Raw genomic sequence first — 23,909 nt, 5'->3', positions numbered from 1 at the left:
CTCACTTCAGTAATAAAAGCTGTAGCAACCAAATCAGCAAAGCAACAAAATTTGCAATGTCTGTGTCCTGGGGATGCATCATGGCCATCCTCAGCACCCCCCTTGCATTCGGCTCCCTGTGCAAGATATTTGCTTCAGTTTGTTTTGGCAGCTGACTTGGGTCTTTAGAGCACTTAATAACTCGAATGCACATCTAGCTGGCTGGTGCTAACAGAGGCTGTTCCCTCACCACTTGAGCTGGTTAGGAGCTAGTTCCTTAGATAAGGTCTGACCAATCCTTTTTCTTGTTGTCTGATGTTGTATTTCTGATATCTGAGACCTTGAGAATCTTTCCTTGCTGGTTATTTACTAGCAGCTGTTCCTTGGTTAGTTTTGCACTGCTGCCTTGCTTGTGCTTGGCATCTATTTTTGTTGAATTTCACCTTTCTCTTTGCCTATGGGGGGCCCTCTCAACTTGAAGGTGTAACAGGCTAATTAATCCCAGCAGGTAATAGGTGAGACTTCTGGGGTCTTGCAGATGCTAGATGTCTCTGGGTGTCTGTGATCCTCCAAGCTAGAAGCAAAAACATATACAGTAGGTCAATAGTAACAAAGCATTGCCTTTAGGACCTTGGTAAAATCTGCTGATATGGGGGTCGGGGACAGCCTTGGTCAAGCTCTTGACCCTTGTGAAGAATTATTGGCTTGGAAGCAGTGTCTGGGTTCTTTGCAGACTGCCTGAGCAGAAAGCCAAGTCTGAACAAGTCCAGGAGACTGAACTCTTCTTTTGTTTTGCTTGTGTAGAGAGGAGCTTGCTTAGCAAGGGATTAGACATATTCTGTGGTGCATTCTGTCACAACTCAGTCCTGATATTACCAGGGGGACTGCTGGGAGCTGTCAGCTACTTAGGGGTTACTAAGCCCAAACTAAAAAGTTGTGCAAGCCCTCCCTCTCTTCTCTTGGCCAAAGGAGTGTAGCTCAGTTCTGTCTCCTTTTTGTTCCCAGGAATGACCCACGAAGATATTGTGCAGGAGTCCAAGAAGTACTGGCAGCAGATGGAGGCGCATGCCAGCAAACCAGCCAACAGCGTGGTAAGTAAGGTCCATCGAGGGCTTGGAGGCAGATTTTGCTCCCAACAGTTCCAGCCCTTTCTCTCTTTTCCTCCCACGATTGTGCCTGACAGGTCCCAGGCAGACCAGGCCGGCCAGGTGAGGAGAGCTGAGGTGGAGGAGATCTGAGAGCTTTCCTGGTTGCAGTGCTGGTGTTGAGCTTTGTGCCTTGTTTTGCAGTGTTGTGATCTGCTCTGTTCCCTGCTAGGGTGAAGCCTCCAGGTCACCGAGGGCAACACACCCAAGAATGTTGTTTCCTGTGACACTTGCTGGTGAACCTGGGAGATTTTGGGGCAATGGTCACATAGTGGGGACCAAATGTGTCCTGCTGCCCTTTAGTGGCCAAGGGGCAGTAGAGCAGTTTGAAGGACTTCTAAGGAATGACTCATGATGTCTGATCTGAATGCAGGAGTGGGTGGAACTGGCAGCCCAGGTGCTGTTGAGGGTGACAGAGAACTTAGTGGTGCTTTACCAGGAGGAGGCTGAGAACTTTGCCTTTTTTTTTGCCACCAGTCTCTCAGTGTGGAGGGCTGAACCCTCCAGCACTGCCAAGAGCATACCAGGGTAGTGTGAGAGGGTTAGAAGCAAAGGGCTTTTTCTTTCTTTGCTTTTCTCTGTCTTGTTGGCTATGGGCAGTTCTGTCTTATTATTTTTTTTTTATCCCAGAAGGGATTTCTGTACTGTAGGAGCAGAGCCCACCCAGTGAGACAGTTCCCAGCCCAGTCCTGAGGTCGAAATAAAGCACTTTTTGCCATTAGAACAGGACAATGGTGGGGAAAGTGGTGTAAATCCTTTTTGTTCCCATTTGACAGCTTTCTTTAACCTTGGCAAACCTGAGCTTGCCATCCCTTGGCCTGTGCCTTACTGTCTGAGCAAGAGTGTTTCACCTTTGTGTGGGATCTATCACCCAAGAGTTCCTCTGCAGAGACCAGTGCCAAGTACAGCCTGTGAGCACCCTGTGGAGGAGGTCTTTTATAGGAGAGGAATCTGAGTCACTCATGTGATGTTTAGCTGCTGTTTTTTTGTCTTGGTTGTGTGCCATCAAAAGTGTTCTTCAGGCTGCTGGGGAAGCATCTGTGGGAAGGTCTGATGGGCATAGCTTAGCCTAACAGAAAAGATGCAGGTGACTGCACTGACACTTGTAGTGGGCTCTGTGTCCACCTATGCACTGGTTATGCTGCATGAGATGGATTCATCTTCAAGCGGATGCTCAGCAATAAACCTGTGCAGCTGTTGTGGTCTGAAACAGTTGGAGGAGAGGAATGGGAAGCAGCAGTCCAGAATAAGCAAGAATAACCAAGGTCTGTAGTTCCCAGGACTGTCTGACTTGCTTAAGGAATATGTTCTAACCTCTCAGGAAGCTAAGCAGGACAAGTTTCTACATCCTGTATTATATGAGAAGTGGATGATCTGAACGCTCCCTGCAACCAGAGCTGGCTGTGATCTCTTTCTGCCTGGTGTGGGGACAGAAGCAGTGGCATGCATCTCCACATGGGAGGAAACTAGATGTGAATTTGCAGCAGATTGTGACAGCAGTTGAATTTATATCAGCAATCCCTGCTCCATATGTGCCTTGCAAGAGCACAGTCCAGAGATTGGTTCTGTCCTGTCTGCTGTGAATTTCCCTGCATTTTCAAGAAATCTCTGTCTTGCCATTCTCTGTGCATAATGAGGGGATTAAAGAAAAGATAAATGGACAGCTGTTTTCCTGTAAGCCTTGCAGCTTCAAATTCACCTTTGTCTGGAGGTGCTGCTGCTGGAAGAATAAGCTGTACAGCAGGCATGGTCAGAGCATGTCCTCTGAAGTCTGTGGGATTTGGATGCTAAGTGAGGGCTCCATTTCTGGCTGCTGGGCCTTGCAAGGGGCAGAGGATCAGGAAAGGAAATGCCGGGCCTTGCAAGGGGCAGAGGATCAGGAAAGGAAATGCCAGAGCCTGCTAAATCAGGGGATGGGTAGAGAGCTACAGTTTCTGGGCCCTGTGGACAGTGCTAGGGCTAATGACCAATGGCAAAGTCTGGCTGTGCCTCACAAATGCCTGTCACAGATCTGACTGCACCCACAGCCCTTCCAGGGTGCAGAGGCAAAGCAGTAGCCATGTTGGTACAGTGAGAGAGTGCCTCCCAGCAGCACCACCAGCCGTCCCTAAGGATTGGCAGCACTGGCACTGGCACTGTGCAGGGAGACAGTCAAGTCAGTCAGATGCATGTGTTTGCAGTAGCACACCATGGCTTTGGCAGCAGCACATCCTCAGCCAGAGGGCTGTGCTCTGGGATGAGACTCGGGCTTGCTGCCGAAGGCCCTGCGGGCAGGACTCGCTATCTGCTGAGAGGTGTTTACTTTTGCCATTGTTTTCTCCTGTCCAAGCAGGCTAACGTGACTCAGAGTTTTCTCAGCAGCCTTCCAGCTTTCAAAGTTGGCTGCCTGGCAAAGACAACTTCCCAGGAGTGCTGTAAAAACAGACCCCTCCTTCCCACCATCCCGTGTGATCCACTCTCACTCCAGTGCCCTCTGGTCAGCGGAAACGAAGTCACTCTGGGGAATTTTGCTGCAGTTTTGTCACAGCTGCCAGCTGGACTCACCACCCAGGGCTGTCCAGTATGGAGAAAAGAGGCAGGCAGCATGCAGGGGCCCAGTAGCTGTGACAGTGAAGGTCAGGAGGCTTTGCAAGAAATGAAAAATGAAGATACGCTGCTTGCCAACCACCTGCCGGGAATCTTGCACTTGGCCCCACAAATTTGGCCTCACAGCAGCTGCTGTAGGAGGAAAGCCACAGACTGAAGAGCCACAGATTGAAGAGCCAGTCTGCAGGAAGGGCTGTTGCAGGGAGCTGGGTGTCCTCTCGTCGCATCCTAGCAAACTGAGGGGTTGTAGCCCTCATTTTTTCTGGTTTTCAAGAGCTGCTTTGTTTTTATTCCCCTAGCCTGCACCAGAATCCCCATGAAAGTCAGAATTATCAATTTAAGCATGGAGAGGAAAAAACCTCTCCATTAAGGAGTACTTGCACCTAAGTACTACGCACTCAGTTAGGTGGCTGAGTAACCTGGGCTCCTCATACAGTCCCCTGAGGTGTGTGGCTCCTCCAGAGAACATTTCAGTATCACGTAGAGGAGTTCCTGAGGATGGGAGACATGAATGGCTGTGCAGGGTCTGTTGTTTTCTGCAGAGCCTGAAGTAGAGAGCTGCCGTGCCAGAGACTTGTATTTATTTGGTTGCCATGGAGCACAGCTAGCACTATATTGTCTGGCTTCATAGCAAGGGGTGGTGCCATAGCCCACGGCACTTGTGCCTGGCTTCGTCTGCTGGAGCCTCATGTGATATAATTTCCACACTGTTGGTTATCAGCAGCCTGCCAGGTATGTGTCTTGCCTTTACAAATACAGTCATGTAGCATTAACAGGAGCCGCTTTGAATTTCTGCTTGGTTCCTAATCCCCTGGGAGCACACATGCCCGCTGGATTGACCAGCAGTTTGCATGACTCAGATGAAGAAATGCACAGGGCTTCTTTTGGTTAAGAATTTGTGGAAAAAGCAGCCCAGATTACCAGAACTACCTGAGAGATATTTTCTTTCTCTCTGATCTCTTGTCTCTTCTGCAGACACTCAGTGTTTAGTTTTGCTGGGTCAGTAGATTTGAGCAGAGCTTCCTGGCTGTGCTGAGAGAGATGTCACCAGAGGATAGCATGGGGTTGATAAAAGGGAATATGCCAGCAGTGCCATTTTGTTACCATAGGCCTGTTGGTTTGATGGGTCAGTAGTGAGCGGTCGTGGAATTTCCTTTGGAGACAAAGTGGAGATTAAAGCTACTGTTGAAAGGCCACATATCTGAGAGGGAGGCGCCTTATTACCTTTCATGTTAGCCCAAATCTCTACTCTGCTCATTTCACACTTGAAGTGTTCTTGGTGGTCACCAGCGCAGGTGACAGCTGACAGCAAGTGGTGAACGAGTCATGTGCTGGGAGCCACCAGCAAGGTCATTCTCCCAGATGAGAGATTGCCCTCTTTAAAAACAGATTTTCTCTTTCAAAAGAGATGCTGGTTCTCTCAGAGGGTCCTTTTGCTGGGACATCAGAGAACCGATGGCCTCATGTATGCAGCACAGGTGAGGTCAGCTCCCCAGTCAGCTTTTCACAGTGACAGAGGACTCTTTATATGCCAGCTCTGGTTCTCCAAAAGACTGTGTCTGGAGGATGCAGAGTGGTAGTTGATAGCTGATGTGGTGTCTCCTGGGAAATGCTTCGATTCTGTGCTGCCTATGCTTGCTGTTTTCCCTTCACCAAGGGGTGCAGCCAGGCTCCAAGCTGCTGCTAATCAATTGCTGGCAGAAACCTGCTCTTCAGGGGCACAGCTGGCATGTGTGGTTATTGTGAGATGCTTAGTGTTAAAGTCAAGGCATGGCATGTGGCACAGGCTGCTGATGTGGCTGACAGTCAGAGAATTGTTTTGCTGGTGCATGACCTTTGTGCTTCATGGCCAGCTCAATGACCAGGGTGTTATCTTGTACTCTCACATACTCCTGTGCCCAGGGCCACTGGCATCCAGTAGGGTTTATTTTTTGGTTTGGAAATGAACTGGAGACACCAGCCTTGTGTTCTTCCAGTGGTGATACAAAATGCAAACAGTTTTCCAGAGATTTGCTCAGAAAACATGAGGCAGCGATGATATGAGATTGGCTCCTTTTCTTTTCCTTCTCCACAATCTGTTAGTCATAATCCCAAACTAGCCTTTTCAGGTGGGGTGGGGGCAATAAGTTCAATGGCTGACAAGATATGAAATATGGGCATTGTACCTCTGTCCAGAGACTGTGCTTCAACTGCTTGTGAAATGCAGTGCAGAGAAACTGTGAGAGACAGAAACCTGCCCAGAAAAGGCTTGGAAGGTTATCAACAAGAGGACCCAGCTCTGACTTCATTGTGTCAAATGTTAGGTGTGACACAAAGTTCTTGGTGCAAAAGTAGGAGTTTTGTGTCCTGCGCTGTGATATGGTCCAGCTTCCTCGCAAGGGGCCTCTCTTAGCTGTGTGACCAAGGGCTCTCCACAGGCAGTGGGACATGGATTGCCCTCTCTGCAGGGAAGTGGGGATTAAGCACTGGGGCAAGTCTCACAGAGCTTGTCTGTATACAGAGGTACACAGCCAGGGTTTCACAGCCAGGCCTGGTCAGTGCTGGAAGCTGCCAGGCTGTCTGTGCTTTTGGCCAGATGTCAAAGCCCAGGAAATCATGCTGAAGCACGAAGGTTTTGCTTCTGTCTGGTATCTCATTGGGCCACTGGCTAACACCAGCAAAAGAGCTGATTTAATCTGGCTTGTTGCTGGCACTCAGCGTGCAGGGAGCTGCCAGCATCTCTGTGGCAGGTTTGGGGGTGCATTTTGCCTCTGTTCTACTGAGGCTGTGGTTCTTTTCCCCAGGCTTCTCCCCGGAATCCCATGTCAAGCACCTTTGACCTCCAGATGAAATTTGTGTGTGGCCAGTGCTGGTCGAACGGACAGCTGGTGGAGCCAGATAAAGACCTCAAGTACTGTAGTGCCAAAGCCCCCCACTGGTGAGCAACTCAACCTTCTCTTTCCTCTACCTCTCTTCAAGGGCAGGAATTTTTCATCCTACCTTCTCCACGGCTTCATTTGGCATCTTTGGAAGAGGCTGTAAGGTTTCCTAGCAGCCTCTCACTGCTCAGGGTGTTTGTCACTATAGCAGGCATTGCAGATAGCTGTTTTCCAGCTTCCTTCTCTCTTTACTGTGTGTATTTGTTGCCAGCATTGTGCAGACTGTTACTCCTGGCACAGGCAGTCCAGATCCCACAATTCCCTTTTCTCCCAGTTCCTATAATTTCTTTTTACCAAGGCCACTAACAGAGTTCTCCTCTACATGTATTTATGCACTTAGCTGTTTGCAGATGTCTGTCAGGTCACAATTAGAAATGATTCAAGATACCCTGCTTCCTTTTAAATTAGTTTCCCTTGGCTCTTTCATTGCTTTGGTTGCTCCTCTACCATGGATCTTATGTCTGTTTGCACCTCTTGACTCCTTGGGGCCCATGAGAATGTTTGGTGTGATAGAAGCATTGAATCCTAGAACAGTTTGGATTGGGAGAGACCTTTAAAGGTCATCTAATCCAGCCATCCTGCAATGAGCAGGCACATCTTCAACTAGATCAGGTTGCTCAGCCTGACCTTGAATGTTTCCAGGAATGAGGCATCCACCGCCTCTCTGGGTTGTGCCAGTGTTTCAACACCCTCATCATAAAAAATTCCTTCCTTACGTCTTGTCTGAATCTACCCTCTTTCAGTTTCAAGACACTACCCCTTGTCCCAACACTACAGGCCCCACTAAAAAAAATTGTCCCCATCTGTCTTATAAGCCCCCTAGAAGGGAAATATTGGCTGGTAAGTCACTGTTTGGTCATGGAAACTGTGGCCTGTGTCACCTAGGCAGCCTGCAGGGATAGGATGGAAGGGTTGATAGAACTTGTCTTCCCATAACACAAACCACAAAGGCACAGTCCAGCTTAATATTGTAAATGTAAAACTTTTGTTGAAGAAGAGACAGAAGCAACAGTTTCTGGAGGAAGTAAGTGGGTGAGGATTGCTTCCTCGGATGTGAAAAATAACACCTCTTTGTGCAGCTGCTGAATAGAGTTGGAGTTTTTGCTTAGGGTATCTCCTGGTGATCCCTTGCTGGAGCTGAAGGAGAAGAAATACTTCCTGGCACTGTTCATAAGGTAGTGCTTGTAATGACTTGCATTTCTATTGCACCTTTCAAGCAGAAAATATTCCCAAGTGTTCTTCATGGATCTGATTGCACAAGAATAGGCTGTGTCAAAGGAATGCAGCTGTTTAATAATCCGTGGTGATGCCATGAGAGATTTGGGGGAGACTTTTGTGGCTTTATGAAAGGAGGTACCCCAGGAAATAGGTAATATTTACAGGGAGAAATCCTCCTAAAGCAGCCTTCTTGTGGCTTCTCCATCACAGATGTGCATGTCTAGGAACAACCAGATAGTGCAGGGACAAGCTGGACAGGAGGATCTGCTCATCTCTCAGTATTTAGGGGTCTCTGAGGTAAAGAACATTTGTTCTGCTCTTTCTTGTGTCTCTCTTGATTTATTCTCTCTTCTTCAGCTGGACGAAGGAACGCCGTGTCCTGCTGGTGATGTCCAAAGCTAAGAAGAAGTGGGTGTCAGTCCGACCACTGCCTTCCATCCGTAACTTCCCACAGCAATATGATGTAAGCCCCACGCCCGCCGTGGCCAGGTGCCCCATCCCTTTCCCTTTCCCTTCCACCACGGTGAAGTGTTTTGAGGGCTGCTGCCTTGAAGATTTGTCAGGGAAGCAAGCACATGATGGCTGAGATGGGAGGTGAGGACAGACTGATGGGAGAAAAGTACATCCAGCAGAAAGATGGAGCAGAAGAAGGAGCAGTGCCCATTTAAACCACTCTATGCACAAATGCAAGTTTCCAGTGTTGCTGTTAATGCATAACAAAAGCTGTTAATGCATCTCTGGCTGGCACAGGGTTTGGGAATGAAATTTAAGACTCCCCTTAGGTCAGGGTTTCTCAATGTGGGTGAGAGGCAAGATGTTTAGGAGAAGCCTATCCCTGCCTTTGCTGTGACTGTGCTATAGATTGTGAAACTTGCTCACAATGGGTTTTGAAAGCAAAACTAAGAACTCAGCTAAAAAGCCACGTGCTGAGGAAAATTACAGATATCCAGCCTCCAACCCCAGCCCCAAATGTGATAGTTTCTCTCTCCCTCTCCTTTCTTTTTTCTCTGGAAGGAGAAAGCTCCTTCCCCCTACCCTGTGGTAGGTCTTCCTTTTGTGACAGGGGGAGAAAAGATGATGAGTAAATATTATGTTTAGAAAGTTTCACATTTTCTCTGGCAATGATGCTGTTGGTAGCTGTGTGTGTACCAGTGTGGTCTAAGCAATCTGTAAGGCCACTCTTCACTCACTCAGAGAAGGTGGGGAATGAGTCACCTTTGGGGACCAGCAGCTTCATCAGTAGGAAACACTATTGGGTCAATCCAGGATGCTCCTGCTGTTGGCCTGTATCTGCACCCAGTCACCTATGGAAATGGCAGCAGCTGCTGAACTGCCTGTGTGTTTATGTCATCAGGAGACTTTGGAAAAGAATCATGGAATCATGAGTTAATTATATATAAAGTGTCCTGTTTGCAACCTCTCCTGTGCAATTTAATGCCCCAGCTGGTTATCAAACCCACTTTCCCCTCTAGCAAGGACTGACTGTGCAGATGCTAAATTTTTCTCTCTGTCTTTTAACAGTTGTGTATCCACGCACAGAATGGCAGGAGATGCCAGTATGTGGGCAACTGCTCCTTTGCCCACAGCCCTGAGGAGAGAGACTTATGGACCTTCATGAAGGAAAATAAAAGTAAGTGCGGGGAGGGAAATTAGAAATTAAAAAGGGGGGGGGGGGAATGTGGACCAAAGAGTTTGGGGAGAGGGAAGAGGACATCTGGGCATCTGGAGGGTCTGTTAAGACATATTCTTGACAACAGAGATGGAGCTGCTGCCATGAGTTTATGTGGGATTGTGTGTCAGGTCTGTCTACAGCTGCTCTTTTCATAAATGGGCATGTATCTCTTGAGTCCCTTGCTGTGGGACTAGTGCACAATAGTTTTATGTCTTACATTGCTTCACTGCTGCCCTCTCTTTCTGCATCACTTTTGAATCCACCCTGTACTGTCCTTCCAGTTGCCTGCAATGTCCCAGGCCTGGCTCTGTATGGAGCTCTGCCAAAGCACCAGTCCTGGCCTGTAGCTGCTCCTGTATCTTTCTTGTGTATCTGCCTTGGCTGTCTTACTTATTTCTGCTCATATTCCTTGGTCTTGGGCTGTGGCACTCCCTGCTCGTGGCATTGTGTTCAAAGAGGTGGAGTTGAGATCCTGAATGAGAACATCGCTGGGTGGTGCCTTTGTGGAGGAACTAGTCTATATTTAATTCTGCAGGTTTACCTTTTGGGCAATAGTTGGGGGGGTTGCCCATATCCTGGACAGCCAGCTCTGTGGCAGAAATCCTTGTTTATTCAGATCAACAGGAGGCTGGGGAAAAAAGGCCAGCTGTCCGGGTGCTCATCTACCTGTGTTGGAGCTGCTGAAAAGCCTGAAGGATTTCAGGCCTGCCCTGAGTTTTTTTTGGTTCTGTAGGGTCCTTCTCTCTGCTGAGCCAAACTGTTACATGTTGCAGTTCAAAGCATTTCATTGCTGGGGCCTTTAAAGCACATCAGTCTGTATGTGTTTTGCTCAAGCACAAAGGTGAATCTTCAAACAACAGCGTTGTCTCAGTTTGGGGGAATTTGCATTCATTATTCCCAGTTACCCCAAGTTCCTCAATCACTCATTTAGCAAGGAGTAAATCACTAATGCATCACACTTAGAGCATCATATTGATATCTGCAAACATAAATGTTTCCATAGCCTCTCTCAGGAGCTAATCTTGCAAAGACAGATGTCTAGTTAAAGCTTCCACCTCAAATTTCCCTTCCCAGAAGTATGTTGAATGGCTTTTAAATCAAAAGCCATGAGAGACATTGACTGCAGTTCTCTGGGCAGGTTTTGAACTTAGAGCAAGCTATCATTAGGTCTTCCTCCCCTCTGCAGTGCTTCCTGTGGCCAACTTGCTTAGGAGCTCTCCTCCCTCTCTAGTGCTGAGGATGAAGCTTGGGCTTAGAGGGAAGAGATGGATCTGAAACCAGCCATGCCTTAGCTTCCTGACTGGATGTCTCCTGAGGTTAAGTAGAATCAGGCCTCTTGGAGAATCATCTTGTAGGATGAATTCCAATGAGATCTTGCAGCACTTTGCCATCTTTCTGAAAAGTTTGTGTGGCTGTTGTCACAGTTGCCCCTGGACTGACAGAAGACCCCCCCCCCCCCGTGCCAGGTGGTGTGCTGTGAATTTGGCTCCTCTCCCCAGGGGTCCTGTCTGAGGAGGTGACATGGGGCACAGCCCTTCAGTCTGGTGCTGCTGCACAGGCGAGGGGAGGGAAGGGCTGCCCCAGCATTTGTCCTTTTCTCGTAGCTTGTGCACCAAGTGGGAGGTTGTTGAGTGGCTTCATGTGTCACCTTTGTGCAGTACTAGATATGCAGCAGACCTATGACATGTGGCTAAAGAAACACAATCCTGGGAAGCCTGGAGAAGGAACACCACTCACCTCGCGAGAAGGGGAGAAACAGATCCAGATGCCCACTGACTATGCGGACATCATGGTAATAAGCTGACCTCTTGTCCTTCATTCCTCCTCCTCCTCCTCCTCCTCAGTGCTGCCAGCCTGCCTCTCTCCTGTGCTCCAGGTGTGGCTAGCGGGACTGCATTTCTCTAGTGGAACAGAGCCTGTATTAACACAGGTTAAATGGACAGCAGGGACAGCACAGCTGAAGTGGGAAAAGATCGACCTGGGGTCAACAAGGCTCTACAATGGCTTTTCTGTTAATCCCCAAGTCATTAAGAGTTTACCTTAGGTTCCCTTTTGTATGAGCTCAGCCTCTCTCCAGGGTTCCTGCCTGCTCCTGGGCAAGCTGGCAAAACCATTGCAGGCCTGTCAGAAGAGGGAGAAACTTGGAGAATAGCTGTCACAGAAGCCTTGAAAAACTAGAGGCAGATGTGTTTCCTTATGCCATGGGTGGTACTGATGTAAGGGTGTGTGCTGCTGAAGAGTCCTGCATGAACTGAGCTGCCCTGTCCCCTAAGCCTGTTTGAGCCATAGATAAACTCTGACAGAGCATCTCCTCTGTTCCCCTTTAGTGTCAGCACAGTTCCTCAAAGACAATATGGCAGAGAAGTGTGGATAGTCATAGACTGAGTGGAGCCTTCCAAAATGCTCTGGAAGAAGAGAGGGAGAGGCAGTGCCAGCATAGGGAATGCCAATGGACATGAATGTTATTGCACTGACTGGCCTTTTTCCCTGTGTGCACTGTTTAGATGGGCTACCACTGCTGGCTCTGTGGGAAAAACAGCAATAGCAAGAAGCAATGGCAGCAGCACATCCAGTCGGAGAAGCACAAGGAGAAGGTCTTCACCTCAGACAGTGACTCCAGCTGCTGGAGCTACCGCTTCCCCATGGGCGAATTCCGGCTCTGCGAGAGGTACCATTGTCTCACCTCCCTCCTGTGCTGCTGCTGCTGCAGGGACAGGGTAACAGGCCCAGGGCCTCAGCCATCCCTCCTCATCCTCTCACAGAGTTCTTGGTGATTTCTGCATGGAGGAGGAGTGGGATGAGATGACAGGTTTGGGTGACAGTGAGGCTGCTGTTTGATCACAGAGGTACTCAGCCACAATACTGAGGGATAAAAACACATTCCTGAGCATGTGTCTTTAGAAAAGGAGAGCTTCCTGTCTGCACCTGTGCTCTTCATAGCCAGGATGCTCTCTGCTCTCAGGCTGCTGAACAGTCTCCTTGGCCCAGTGCTTGGGGGAATCCCAGGTGCCTTATTAAATGGTTTGAATGTATCACGCCCTCTGAATCAGCACCTTAAGGTGCCTTCAGAAAGCTTGTGATGGTTAAAAATGCCACTTTGGTTAGCAAGAAGGTTCTTGTCTTTCATGTTGGTTACCTGGCATTTCCTCTCTTGTGCATTATTTTTTTCTCATCCCTGCTGGTCCAGTTCCAGCTCACATTTTTTTGTGCTCTTGACTAAATCCCCTTGTAGCCACTGCTGGTTTTGCTGCTGTTTTTTTCCCAGCCTTGATGTCTTTCCCACCTGCACATGGGTTTGTAGGACAATCAGCTCACCCTTAAAAAGGAGAGTTCACAGCATGTTTCAGTGGGTCCTGCTCAAGTATCCCAGACAGAGAGCTCCAACTGCTGTACTGGGGGTGCCCTCCTGACTGTGCTCCTTGTGCTGGCAGGTTCCAGAAGAACAAGGCCTGTCCTGAGGGAGAGGAGTGTCGCTACGCCCATGGGCAGGACGAGCTGACCGAGTGGCTGGACCGGAGGGAAGTGCTGAAACAGAAACTGGCCAAAGCTCGCAAGGACATGCTGCTCTGCCCCAGGGATGACGACTTTGGGAAATACAACTTCCTATTGCGGGATGACGTATAGTGTGAGCCGGGGGGAGTCTGTCAGCTGCAGAAACACGGGGTGGGTTTTCCGAGGGGCAGTAGCAGGGAGAGCGAGATCTGTGTCTCGCAATGAGAACCTTTTATTTTCTTTTGTTTTAAGATTATGAGACAATGATTTATTAGTGATTGAATTTGTGAATTTAATTCTCGTTGGCCAGCGACGCCACGCTCACTGAGTTTGTGATCCATCTTTTCTCTCTTCTTTCCCCCAAATTCCCCTTCCACTTCATCTTTTTGCTTTCACTGTCCTTCATTCAAAGGAATTAATTCAGTCTGTATTGGGCTGCAAATCAGAGTATTTCTCCTTGTGTCATTCTTCTGTCTTTCAATTCAGAGTATGACTGCAGAAGTCTGGAGGACAAAGCTGAGAGAGGGGGACAGAAAAGTTGTGGATGCCCCATCCCTGGAACTGTTCAAGGCCAGGTTGGATAGAGCTCTGAGCAATGTGGTCTAGAAGGTGTCCTTCTAAATGGCAGGGGGATTGAAACTAGATGATCTTAACGTCCCTTCCAGCCCAGACTGTTCTATGATTTTATGAAATCTGGTTAAAAGGAGGTGACCAGAATTTCCTATGTTCCTTTTCTCAGTGCTGCAGACTAAGTGCCACTTATTCTGCTGCAGCCCTTCTGCTCTTCTGGGAGTTTGGTACCAAAAGAAATAGAAATTGTGGTGCAAAGAAGGAAAACCACTAGATTTGGCTGAAGAGATCTAGGCTTATGCTCTAGCTGTCTGTATTGCCCTGAGGCATCAGCTGGTGCTGAGGAGGATAACAGCTGTGTGGTATAAGGAGTGCAAGGTAAAAGCAGCAAAGTAATGAAACTGCTTGCAGCAGCAGGAACCAGGTTGTAGGTGACTTCAAACTTCAGCTGACTGTACTCAGAAAGCAAGTTGGTGACTTCTCATTAGATGTCTTTTTCAGTGTATGGCAGGTATTCAGGGCAGATAGCTTGGGTTTGTTTTTTTTTGGCTGGTGTGACTGGTGCAAGTAAAACAGAACCCATCTAGGAGGTGTAGTGGAGTCTGTGACACACTGTGTGTCACTGAAGTCCACACAGCAGCAGGATCAGTCAGGAGGGAGGTGGTCACCAAAAGGAGCCTGTGTTTCTGTGTTGCCTTGTGTCCTGAATAAAGGGAGGGAGGGAGGTAATGGTGTTCTTTCTTACTCTTTAAATGGCATGTGTTTCTGGTTACTTAGAGCTGCATTTTTCCCTGCACTGCCAGAAGAACTGGGTGGGGACCCATTTAAAAGGCCACCATTGCGCAGCACAGGCGAAGTTAAGCTTATGGGAATCCAGCTGGAGGTGCTTACCAGTACCAGAGGTCCAGTTCCCTCCTCCTCAGAGCCAGAGCAGGGAGCTTGTGGATGCACAGTGCAACCAGCATGTGACCCAGAGCAGGGACAGTGGTGGAAAATGAGTGGGACCCAGCCATGGCCTGCTCTTGTGCTGCCTCATGTGTGCTTTGATGAGGTAATCAGTAATGCTGAACTCTGGGACAGAAGTTTTGCTTTTATAAGGGGCAGCAGTGAGAAGCAGTACTGCTCTGCATGCCAGCCTTGTTCTTTCTGGCAGTCTCATCCTGTAAGCAGTAAATGTGTTCCCTGTTCTGAGCTTCCCTCTCCTTCTCTCTTCTGCAGTCCAGCTGTGCTCTGCAGTTTTGCATGCATGGATGGCACCATCCAGTCAAACACAAACACATCTCTCTCCCAGCCTTCATCAGGGATGTCTTTTTCATACAGATTCTCCTGGGACAGCAGTCTCAGAGCCCTTGGGGCTGGCAGGGCTGTATCCATGGTAAATACAATCTGGCCGTGAACTGCTTGGTGTTTTGGCATTGCTGCATCCTCCCATTCCTCTCTGCTCCCATATCCTTGGGGTTCAGAGCTTCAGGAGAGATGGGATGAGGAAATCGGAAGATGTGGAGATGGTGTGGGGCAGCTGTCATCTTTCTAAACCAGCCTTCAGGAGGGTGCTTCATCTCCACTGGGATAGTTCGGGTCCAGTTACAGAGCAGAGTGCTGGAATCTCTCCAGAGACACAGCGTGCTGTAAGCAAACTGAATGCGCTTCTGCATTAGAATCATTTAGTTGAAAAAGAACCTCAAAGATCATCAAGTCCAGCTGTTAACCTGGCACTGCCAGCTCCCAGACTAAACCATGTCCCAAAGTGCTACATCTACATGTATTTTTAAATACCTCTGGGGGTGGGGATTCAGCCTCTTTCCTGGGCAGCTTAACCACTTTTCTGCTGAGCTTTATTTCTTCTCCCTTAAAATATGGATGGTAGTCTCTGGTTTGCTATGAGCAATATCAGACATGGCAGTTTTTGAGTGGTCAGGTGCTGTATTTTCTCCTCTGTTCTTCGTGGTAACTATGGTACCTTCTCCTGGTCATCCTTGTGCTCAAGTGGTCAGCTTTACAGATGGGAGGAGACAGGCATCAGCTCCTGGGTTATCTTGCTCTGCTCTTCTTGGCAGAGATGCCAAGGAAGGAAATCTGGATTGGGGGACACTGGAATGTAGCTTTTATTTTTAAAACAAACCTGCATCTCTAGTGTGACTGGCATTCGCTGAGCCATGATTTCTCATGTAACCTAAACAAGTTACAGAGTGAGTCACTCTCCCCTCTCCCCATCTCTGCAATGAGAGCTGAGCTGCTCAGTGGGGCTTCAGAGGTTCAGGCTGGGGCTGAGATGGGGAGAGGGTGGGGTGAGAGTGAGGAGAGGTGAGGTGAGGTAGGCCCACAGTCATGGGGGTTGCATCAAGTGTCTCTTTGTTTTCCCTGATATGATAACCTGGTCTGTGGTGTTGCAGTACTTCGTCACCAGACCTGTTTTAGTGTGTATATATGTGACCCTTCCCATGAAGCATATATACACAGGTATTAAATATATCGCTCTATATTATATTATATGTGTGTGGTATCGAAGGAATCTTTTAAATGAGGGTAAAAGAAAAGGACTCAAGCCAGGAAACGCAGCATCTCCAGTTTAATTATGAAGCCTATTATTTGAGATAGGGAAAAGGAAATAACAAAAGAGGAGAGGGTTTTATATAGATAGGTATAAGCTTTGAGATGGGACAGGTTTCACTGTTCACATTTTTGAAACCCTTTAGGATGTCCTTGCAGTCCCATCTCAGTGAGAGAGTGTTATACTGCTAACTAGTGAGTAAAGTTTTAATATAAGGCTTTGCTTATATTATTTAAAGGGACATTGTGAAAGGCAGGAAGTTTCACACTTGACTTCTCAGGCTTGCTTTATCAAGCCAAGAGGGTTTTCTTCAGCACATTATATGCTCTCAGCAGAAATGCTCAGTGCTCGCAGCTCTACAGCAGATAAACCATGAGTTGTAGAGGCTGCTTTAGTGGTGTGTTCACAAGACCCTGTGATAACTCTCTGCTTTATTTGTGTGAGAGAGGAAGAAGAAAATTTTGCAGCAAAGAATCAAATTTGAGAGTTTTTAACAAAGGAAGTGATGTTTTAATTTTATAACATTAGAAGAAAATCTCATATCCTGTAAAATAACTACAGACATTCACACAGAGCAGAAGCTTATTAAATGCTGAAGGACTTAGTGAAAATCTTTTCCCAAATTCTTTGGTAGGGGCAGGGATTTAAATGACACTGGCATTGGCGTTAACCAGGCCTTTACAGAGAGAAGTAAAAAAAAAAACCAACACAAACCAACAACCAACAAAAAATACCCTACTTAGATTGTATGAAACTGTATGTCAAAAATTGATGGGTTTTAGCAAGTGAAAGGAAAAGATAGCAAGGGGATGCTGCAGTTCTGAGCTGGGTAGTAATGATTTTGAGTCCTTTAATATGTCTTCATATTAATATAATTTAAGAATACCACGCTTTACTATTAAAAAAAGAACTTAGTATCTTTCATAAGGTCTAGTATAAGGATAAATATGTAGATGTTTTAACAACATTTTTGTTTTTGTTCTTAAATAAAGAAAGAAAAACCAAACTTGCTTCTTTTAGCCTTTGTAATAGAAAATAAAAGTGTGCACTTTAAACCCTCTCCTGATCCAGAGTGTGTTTGTGTTTTTCAAACAGCCTGCACAGGATTTTATCTTGCTTTCGGTTTTCCCTGCTGAGGAGGGAAGCAAAGGGAGCATGTCAAGCAGTGGACCACTGTGGCTTTCTCCCATCTTTAAGTATAATCTGCTACTCTTCTTGCTGAGTGGAAAATTACCTATGTGCATATTAACAGTTGATGCAGTTCTTCATCAGACACACAGTTCTAGTGAACTTTAGGTGTATTTAAGATGTTTTTCTTGCTCCCTAGTGCCAAGAATCCATGTGCTGTGCATTAACACATAGTTTCAGGTGTTTGGGTAACCTGTGTTTTGAAACCTCCAGTAATAGGGTAAACACCTTCATCTAGAAGTTCTTCTGTGTAGGCTGCTCTGTTCAACTGGGTTGGCCAGTTCTTTTGGCTGGCAGTGTGCACCCTGCTAGGGAACATGTCCTTAGTCCTGCTCACCAACTCGCACACAGCTTGGGCTATGGGAAGCATCCATGCCCTTACTTTCCTCCTAGAGAGGATGCTGTGTGAGGAAACTGCACTGGGGGAAGAGGTCACTGTGAAAACATTTATTAATAACCCCAGCTTCTTTATTTTTTGAATCCATCACGATGCAGATTAATCTAGATTCTTGATAAAATCAAAACTGGAGATGTGAAGACACGGGAGTCCCATAGATATGCCCTGTTACTGCTGTATAAACTGGTAGTGACCAGAATATCCAGTCATATCCAGTGAGGCCTGAAGAGACAAGATTTGTCACACTTCTCCTTGATGTGCCTTCATACACACATAAGAGCTCATGTCCTTCTGGCCAAAGAAGAGGTCTGAACACATTCTTGTAGTGCAGAGGGAATGAGGAGCTGTGTGCACTTCCAAGGTGCATCAATTAAATACATACAATGTGAGAGACATTGATTTTACATTCCAAAGATTGTTGAGGCCATGCTGACAAGAGCTGAGGGTAGCTTTTCCAGTACAATTGAAACCAAAATTGTCAAATTGTGAGAAAGACAAAGAATCAGGAGAAGAACACCTGTTTTCCTTGTGGGTTTGAGCCTCAGCTGTAAACCATATTTCTTCACTGAAATAAACTTGTATTTTGGAGAGGAAGAAAAGGAGTGGTGATTTCAATAATCAGATCTTCCTAGGAACTTCAGCAGATACAAAGACAAGGCAGAAGAGACCCAGATCAGTCAGGAAAAATCCAGGTTCTGTGGAAGATTGAGAGGAGCAGGGTAGAAACCCCTGAGAGGTGGGAGGAAGGCTTCTCATTGAAGATGGTTAATGCCATCACACAGCAGCCTGGCAGAAGGGGTTTGCTGCAGATGAGAATCCTAAGCAATCCTGTAATGAAGTCTGCCTACTACATTAGAGAGAAATATTTCTGGGCAGTGACAGCAGATGATGCAAATGCTGTCATCCCCTTCATTGTGTTTGCTGCTGCCATCGCCACCAGGAACAGCGCCATGTTGTGTAGTGTCCTGTGCACAGTGAGCAGCACACAGTTCCTGACACGTATGAGCTGGGGAGGTGTGTTGGTCACTGGCTGGGCACAGAGGATGTAACTACGTAGGGCAGCTAGGGGGAAAAACATGGGCCAGAAAGCAACAAGCAACAAGCTAAATAGTCAGAGAGGCCTGGCTGGGAGTGACTAGTTGGAGGGAAGAGGAGGAGGAAAGGCTGTGGGCAAGCTGGCTGAAGCCCACAGCTGTTTGATATGTGGTGCAGGAAGGCACTGAACAGACTTGGTTGGGTTCTATGGGATGGCTCTGGGCAGAGGTCCTGTGGACACACAGCTATTGGGGCTTCCTGGAAAGCTGCGGGCTCTGGTCAGGAGCTGAGCCATGTCTCATTCAGCCTCACCCTTTTCTCCCCAGGACGGGAGTGGACGGGACAAAACCTGTCCATTCCACATAACTTCTCTCCCTCCCAGATTGACGGTCACCTCGTGTTTCTTTGTGGTTCTTCCTCCAGGCAAGAGCAGTGTGTCCTGGTGCCTCTGGGACAGGAGTGGTGTTTCCTGAAAACAGCTCCAGGTGCAGCAAAGACAAGAGCAGGGACCAGACCAGATGAGAGCTCCAGCTGACTCATTTCCCACCACAACAGTCCTGTCCCTGGCAGCTCCCAAGACTGCCTCTTTCAGGAATGTTCGTATCTGCAGTTTATCTTGTGGATGGCAGTGCCCCAGAAAACTACTACTTGTTCCAGAGAGCCTTAGGAGGCACAAACACAGCAGAGACCCCATAAATAGGGTCATTCATAGCCATCTGAATTAATCCTCCAGAAAATTACATTTACCCAGGGGTGGGATAGAAGTCTCTAAAGCTAGATGCCAGAGTAGATTTGGCTTGCTTTGAATTGGAAAAACACTCGGCTCTGGAGGTGCTCTTTGGCCTTTTTCCTTTGTTCTCAGGATTTCCTGTGTCTTCCTTAGCTGTGGGCTTCCAATAGCGCTGCAGCCCTCCAGGCAGATGGCTGGGAAGGATGAAGAGCTGCATAGTTTTGCTAATTGAATACCAAGGCACATGCCCCCATCTGTACCCCAGCAAAGCTCTGAGAGAGAGAGGGAAAGTCCTGCTTCCATGGGACTGAGATGGCCTCAGTTTTCCTCAGCAAAATTGCTTGAGAATAACTGCAACACAGCTGGGCACTGCCCCTGGGAGCTGTGGTGGGGATTCAATACAGCAACAGCATTTCAAAAGAAGCTCTAGGCAGCCTGGAGCTTCTCCTGTTTGAGACCATTCATGTCTTGGTTTCGGGGTATCAGTGGCAGCCAAACTGTCAAAGCCTTTTTAAGGGTCATTGTTTACTTTCAGCCCACACACCTTCCCCAGACTCAGCTGACTCCTGTATCTTTCTGTCCAGCTTATACCTTTTGTGCTACAATGCTGCAGGATCCCTGCTCTTGCTGGGGACCATGTTGTCCTTAGCAGATGTGAGTAGGAAGAGACGACTGACAGACAGCCTAGGTCCTTACAGACAGCCTTGGTTTTGAGAGAGAAGCAGCCACAGGAATGTGTCTCTTGCTGTCTCATCCAATGATCTCCCATGGCCCAACATCACAGGCCTTGGATTTACCCATTCTGATTTCAACCCCTTGGTTTATTGCTGCTCTTGGCACCTCCTGGGCTCTGCCTCCTGCCAAGGCTTGTTCCAAGAGCTCCCAAGACTGTCTGTCCAGGCTGCCAGAGTGTTTTCAGAGCAGGGAAATGCAAAAAGGCAGCTCTAGGTGTCCTTCCTGCCCAGGACAGTAAAACTTCTGGTGATCCCAAGGCCCTTTCTCACGTTTTCTCCTTGCCTAGCACCTAGTTCTCTGACAAATGGCACCTCACAAGGGAAGGCCACGTGCAGAGAAGCAGAGCCATGGTGAGCCCAGCTGCCATGTGAACACCCCAAGAAGGGGGAGAAGTCTTGGCGGGAGTGGTGGGGAAGCAAAGCTCATTAACTTTTTGACACTCGTTTTGGGGAATTAGTTTTTAGAAATTCTATTGCCTCAGGCAGGAGGTGCAGGCACGTCCTTCCACTGAAGTTCACTGCTTGCCTGGGAGATCCCAGCGCTGCTCCTCCCCACAGGGAGGCAGGCAGGCACATTTGTACACACACATAGGCACATGTATGCATGCCATACCCTGCTGGGGAAGGAAGCCCCTTCAGAGGAGGGGAGGGAGCTCTGAGGAGCGAGATGTCTGTGTCACATGTTGCTACCATCAAAAGTACCCAAAGGCTTGCATGCCCATGTTGCAGGCACCAGGCAGGATCTTTAGCCAATACAGAGCCCTGGTCCCACTTTTTCCTCAGCTGTACACCCTCCCATGCTGGCTTCATTACTCCTTCTCTCACCTCTTTTCCTTCAAATTAATCCACTGTGGATGCTGACACCCCTGTGGTCTGGCCACAGCCTTCCCTGCTGCTGCTGTTCTGGGTATTCCTGCAGCTCCATGGATGTTTGTTGGCACTAGCATAATCTCAACCCAGAGGAAGACAAGTTTCTGGGATATGGTGCAAGTGTCCTTTCAGAATGGCCATGGTGAAACTCAGCCTGCAGGCCTCTGCCAAGGTGAGAAAAATTCCCTACCAAGCCAAATGTACCACACAAATAAAGAGTTAAATCTGGAAGCTGTAAGGGGAATGTACAATTGTCCTAGGAACTAGTACAAGAACAAAAAATTGTAAAGATCTCTGCAAAGAAGCAGTGATTAACCTCTGGCAAAGGGTTTGCTTGCATAAAAGAAAGAGGAAACCACTTACCAAGCTGGGTTTGGTGCAAGAATCAAACCCTGTGGGTGGGCCTGGAGCCTCCACAGAGACTTTGAACAGTAGGCTTGATTTGTGGGATGTGCAGCAGAAGACATCTCATGTGAGAAGGAACAAAAATTTCCAAGTAATGGCTATGCTGACAATGTGAATGGTCTTGGGTGACTGAAAGAAATGGAAAAAAAAAAAGGAAAATAGTCTTGCTTCAAGAACAGCAGAATTTGCAAATTTTCTAGAGGTTTCTAAACGTTTTAATCCTTTTTTCCAGATTCACTTCAGGGGAATGTCATCTTGGATGCCACCACCAAGTCCCTTCAGTACTGCTGGCTTCTGCCTGTCCCTTGTCACTGCCAATGGGCCCCAGATCGTACAGAACACATAACAGCAGGTTTTATCTCTGGGGATATTAATTTGCATTAATTTGACTCTCCTCTTCCTAGCTTAGCTTCCAAACAGAATAAGATATTTAAATGTATTTATCTCTTTGCCAAGGTGGGGTAGTATGCTTGGGGATGGATGGATGGATGGATGGATGGATGGATGGATGGATGGATGGATGGATGGATGGATGGATGGATAATACTGTTGCATAAGCTTTATGTCCTTAGAAAATAAGACAAAAAGTTTTTATTTTCTAAGAGGACACATTCCATTAGATTACCAAGGCAAACTTCCACCTTATTGGAGGAAGCTGAGATAAAAGCAATTAGTAATAACAACCACTACTGCCTTTCTTTGGTCAAATGTCATTGCTGCTGCTGGGTTCCCCATCAGCTGTGCTTTCAGACACACCTGAGAAACAATTAAATTCCCTTTTGCGGTGGTGGCCTCATAAATCAATGAGCAGCCAAGGAGAAGACCCACAGCAATAATCTGCAGGAGTTTCTGACTGGGGAGGCACACAAGTGGCTCTTGGTTTTGGGTCTGAGGGAGGCTGCAAGACACTGGCAGGAGCAGAAACAGGGGAAGGGCTGCTCCAGAAGCGCTGTGAAAGTGGCCCTGTGGAGGAGTTGAGGGAATACTCCTGAGGCTGAGGGAAAGATGGCAACTTGGACCCATGCACAGAGAACCTCCATACCCAGCTCCTTATAATTAGTAGAGTTGTATCAGAGGTCTGAATGTCTGAAACAATTCTTCAGGGTCTCAAACTGCCAGCAAGGCTGTACCTATGAGTGGCACCTCAGCAGTGTTGCTCTACAGTTCTCTTTGGGCCAAATGGCACACCTCCCTAGAGAGGTCCTGTTAGAAACAGGAGTAGAATTAGAGGTTTTAAAAGAGACATTTACATGCTTTGGTGCCAGCAGAAGAACCTGAACACTGCAGGAAGCAAAGAGGTCAGAGGAAGGAAGGTACAAGAATTGGTTGCTTAAAAAAAAAAGAACAATTCTTTCAAATAAAAATGTAAAAGGAGGGAGAGTATGGACCTAGGCAAATGTTGAAGGACCCACAATCCTCCCCTCAGGACTGCTGAACACTCCTTGGGCAAATGTGCCGAGAGGTTCAGCCAGCACAGCTGGGTGGTGTGGGTAGATGCCCAAGAGACTGTAGAAAATACAGTGAAGCTAGCCCTGGTCTCTGCCAGTTAAATTGGTGCTCCTGGAGTTTGGCCTGTGCCATCACATTAGGTGCCTCCTTTTGTGTGCCATCCACTCAGGGACAGTATAAGTTGACTATGGCTGGTTGAGTCTGTGAGAAAAGTGTAGTTAAGGGCTGACTGGGCTTCTGAGTGATGGCTGGAGCAGAGCTGCTGGCACCTCCACTAAAATGGGATCACAAAACCAGTAAAAACATATCTGATCTGACAACAGTGCAGCCAGCACAAGTGATGCAATCTGTGGCCATGCCTGCATCTTTCCAGAGACAACATTTCAACTTCATTCACTAAAGCAGCTCAAATGCTCTGCTCTCCATGGCAGGGACATGGGGGCAGACAGACATTCCCTACTGCTATGACTCTACTCCATAGTATATTTTCTGATTTCCTGGGGCTTGAAGACAGGGTGGTTCCAGCTAGTGATGTTACCCAAGCTCTTCTGGTGGGCAGGAGCTCACTGTTCTGGTATTCTGAATCAAGAGGGACATGCAGTAAAGTAGGAGACTTTGTGGATATGGCAAACACCAGATGAGATGTTTATTTCGTCACTCTCAGATCTCTAGACAAAAATTAGAGATGTCCATTGCAGGCTAATAATTCAAACTGCTAAGAGACAATTTAGATGATCTTTAAGGTACTTTCCAATCCAAACCATTTCATGATTCTATGAATTTTCTCTGAATTAAGGTCTTCATTTTCTGAAGCCATAAATGTCAGTCAGTTGCTGCAGCAGTGGCTGTGAAGTTCCTGGGTCCCTCCAGGCATGTGGTCACATGTTTGTTCAGCTTTCATAACAAGTTTGAGCCTGGGACAAAATCAGGGAGTCCAGCTGCACCTGACACTGGATAGCTACCATGTTCC

The 23,909-nt window shown here is 47.5% G+C and overlaps 1 protein-coding gene across 7 annotated transcripts in view; it reads left to right on the top strand.

Moving 5' to 3' along the window:
• The window catches only part of ZC3H7B (zinc finger CCCH-type containing 7B), a 47,455-nt gene extending 30,265 nt beyond the window's left edge, over positions 1–17,190 (top strand). For all 7 annotated transcript variants that reach the window (XM_059473389.1, XM_059473386.1, XM_059473384.1 and 4 more), the window contains 7 exons: positions 985–1,070; positions 6,494–6,627; positions 8,204–8,309; positions 9,368–9,476; positions 11,177–11,310; positions 12,023–12,186; positions 12,950–17,190. In XM_059473389.1, coding sequence (XP_059329372.1) covers positions 985–1,070; positions 6,494–6,627; positions 8,204–8,309; positions 9,368–9,476; positions 11,177–11,310; positions 12,023–12,186; positions 12,950–13,142 — 926 coding nt within the window. In that variant the 3' untranslated portion in view covers positions 13,143–17,190. The remainder of the gene's footprint in view (positions 1–984; positions 1,071–6,493; positions 6,628–8,203; positions 8,310–9,367; positions 9,477–11,176; positions 11,311–12,022; positions 12,187–12,949) is intronic.
• The last annotated feature ends 6,719 nt before the right edge of the window (positions 17,191–23,909 follow it).

This window comes from Ammospiza nelsoni, chromosome 5, assembly GCF_027579445.1.
Source record: "Ammospiza nelsoni isolate bAmmNel1 chromosome 5, bAmmNel1.pri, whole genome shotgun sequence".
Lineage (NCBI taxonomy): Eukaryota > Metazoa > Chordata > Aves > Passeriformes > Passerellidae > Ammospiza > Ammospiza nelsoni.
The sequence above is the reverse complement of the archived record's forward strand: the minus strand, read 5'-3'. Positions and strand labels throughout refer to the sequence as shown.